This window comes from Pteropus alecto, unplaced genomic scaffold (assembly GCF_000325575.1).
Source record: "Pteropus alecto unplaced genomic scaffold, ASM32557v1 scaffold395, whole genome shotgun sequence".
Classification (NCBI taxonomy): domain Eukaryota; kingdom Metazoa; phylum Chordata; class Mammalia; order Chiroptera; family Pteropodidae; genus Pteropus; species Pteropus alecto.
The window spans coordinates 932,511-934,640 of NW_006438643.1; the positions used below are offsets into that span (position 1 = coordinate 932,511).

Here is a 2,130-nt window from a genome sequence, read left to right on the forward strand (position 1 = left end):
AAGAACCCTATGGACATGCAAAATAGCATTTTGTATGTCTATGAACGCACAAATTTTAAAGAACTTATTTAAATTTGAGATAAGGGACTCATACAATTTGGATCATCCCTATTTAATGAAAAAAGATTAATTTCGTAGCAAGTAGAGCCTATTCTAAATGACAACTGTCTCTCTTCTTTTTTAATAGGATCCTTCCTTGTCACCTATAAGAAACCACAATGGGATCCAGTCAACCTCAGCAACACTTCCCTTTTGAAGAAAACACAAGGGCCACTCGTTCACAAATGTGTTTGGTCTTTACTCCATAGATATTTTGGTTCATCGTTGCGGGGGACAAGAACATAGAGGTTGGCCAGCAGGATGTGGACATGGTTGGGGATTTTTTGGCCGAAGCGCTGAGCAATAATGGTGAAAACCCCTGGAAGGTAGAACATGAGGTTGACACAGACATGAAAACCACAGGTGCTGTGTACTTTTATTTGAACATCCTGGAACGGAAGCCTGAGACTGCCCTTAGAATGAGCCCGTAGGAGATGGCTATTGTCACCATATCTAGCATAATACTGAGTAATGGCACAGAGATTCCATACCAAATACTGATGGTGATATCAGCACAAGCCAGTTTTGCCAACCCCATGTGTTCACAGAATGTGTGGGCATTGATGTTTGTCTGACAGAAGGGCAGTCGTTTTACAGGGAAGACAATGGGGAAAACAGTTGCAAAACTCCTGAGCACTACAACACCGTTTATTTTGCCAGTGACGCCATGGCTAAGAATGGTGGTATACCTCAGTGAGAAGCAGATGTCTACATAATGGTCAAAAGCCATTGCCAAGAGAATGCCTGACTCTACTACAAAGGCAAAATGCATAAAGAAGAGCAGGGTTACACAACCACCAAAGGAGATGTCCACGTCATCCAACCAGAAGGTGCTCAAGGCTTTGGGTACTGTGGATATAATAGAATTAGATCCCAAAAAGCTAGCAAGGAGAGGAAGAAGTTCATGGGTATATGCAGACTGTGCTCCACTACCACTACACAGATCAGGATACCATTTCCTGAAACAGCTAGCAGGTACATCAGGCAGAAGGGAATGGAGATCCACATGCGCAGCTCCTTCAGGCCAGGGATGTCGATAAGGACAAACATATCATAATTGACAGTAGAATAGTTGAGAGCAGACATGCCTGAATTATGGTATGAAGCTTTCATCACTTATCTGTAAGGAGAAAGAAAGTTAAAGAGCTAGCCTGTCACAACCAACTAGTATATATTTATTAATTCTCAGTGGGCTCAGATCTGCTATGTAAAAATCTCACTTCATTAAGTTCCCACCTACTCAGAGTGCTAATTATGGACTCAAATGTGTGCAGTAATCTGCTTTGAAGAGAAAGATTTCAAAGATTCATTGTGGGATTGAAGAATTTTTAAAAGATGCTTCCAAGGAAAATCCAGCACTATGTTTTTAGAAGTAGGGGTCAGGAGTCAAACTATGTAAGTTAGAAAATTCTCCACTTAACAGCTGAACAATTTAGATAAACTTTCTGTGTGTCATTTTTCTATTATAATATGGAAACAATAAGAAAACCTACCTCATTGGGACTAAATTTGATGTTTGTAAAGGACATGGTGCTATAATTGACATGTAGCAAGAGCTCAATACACAGTATCAATTTTATTAGCTTTTAGTTAAAATTAACTTTGTCTTTCAAATATCTCCCTTAAAGAATCTTTTTCTATATACCCAGGCCTGATCAGATACTTTCGTTATTTATTTTCTTGATGCTCTATAGATTTTCATAACAATTATTAAAGGTAGTGATTATTTTTACACATATAATCTTGATTATTTGATTAATGCATGTCTTTTTTTCAACAAATTGAACACTACATGAGGAGAGGCATTCTATCTATTTTGTTCTTTATTATGTTCTGCTATCTAGCACAGAGCCTTGTTTCTAACAGGTATTCAATGATCTGTATTGAATGACTGAATGTATACATGCATGAATGAATGGTCAATTGCCTGTCCCCTTCAACGGTTTCATTTCTTAGCATTTCACTAAATGTACCTGAGTCTACTAAGTGACACACATTTCCCAGGACACATTATATCCTCTTACACCTCTA

General features: G+C 38.4%; 1 protein-coding gene across 1 annotated transcript; it reads right to left on the reverse strand.

The window, feature by feature from the left end:
- Window positions 1-278: 278 nt before the first annotated feature.
- LOC102888996 (olfactory receptor 52B2-like) lies at window positions 279-1,185 on the reverse strand. Its single transcript, XM_015592332.1, is given in 3 exon segments — window positions 279-505; window positions 508-960; window positions 963-1,185. Coding segments are annotated over 3 exon segments (903 nt in total).
- Between the last annotated feature and the right edge of the window lie 945 nt (window positions 1,186-2,130).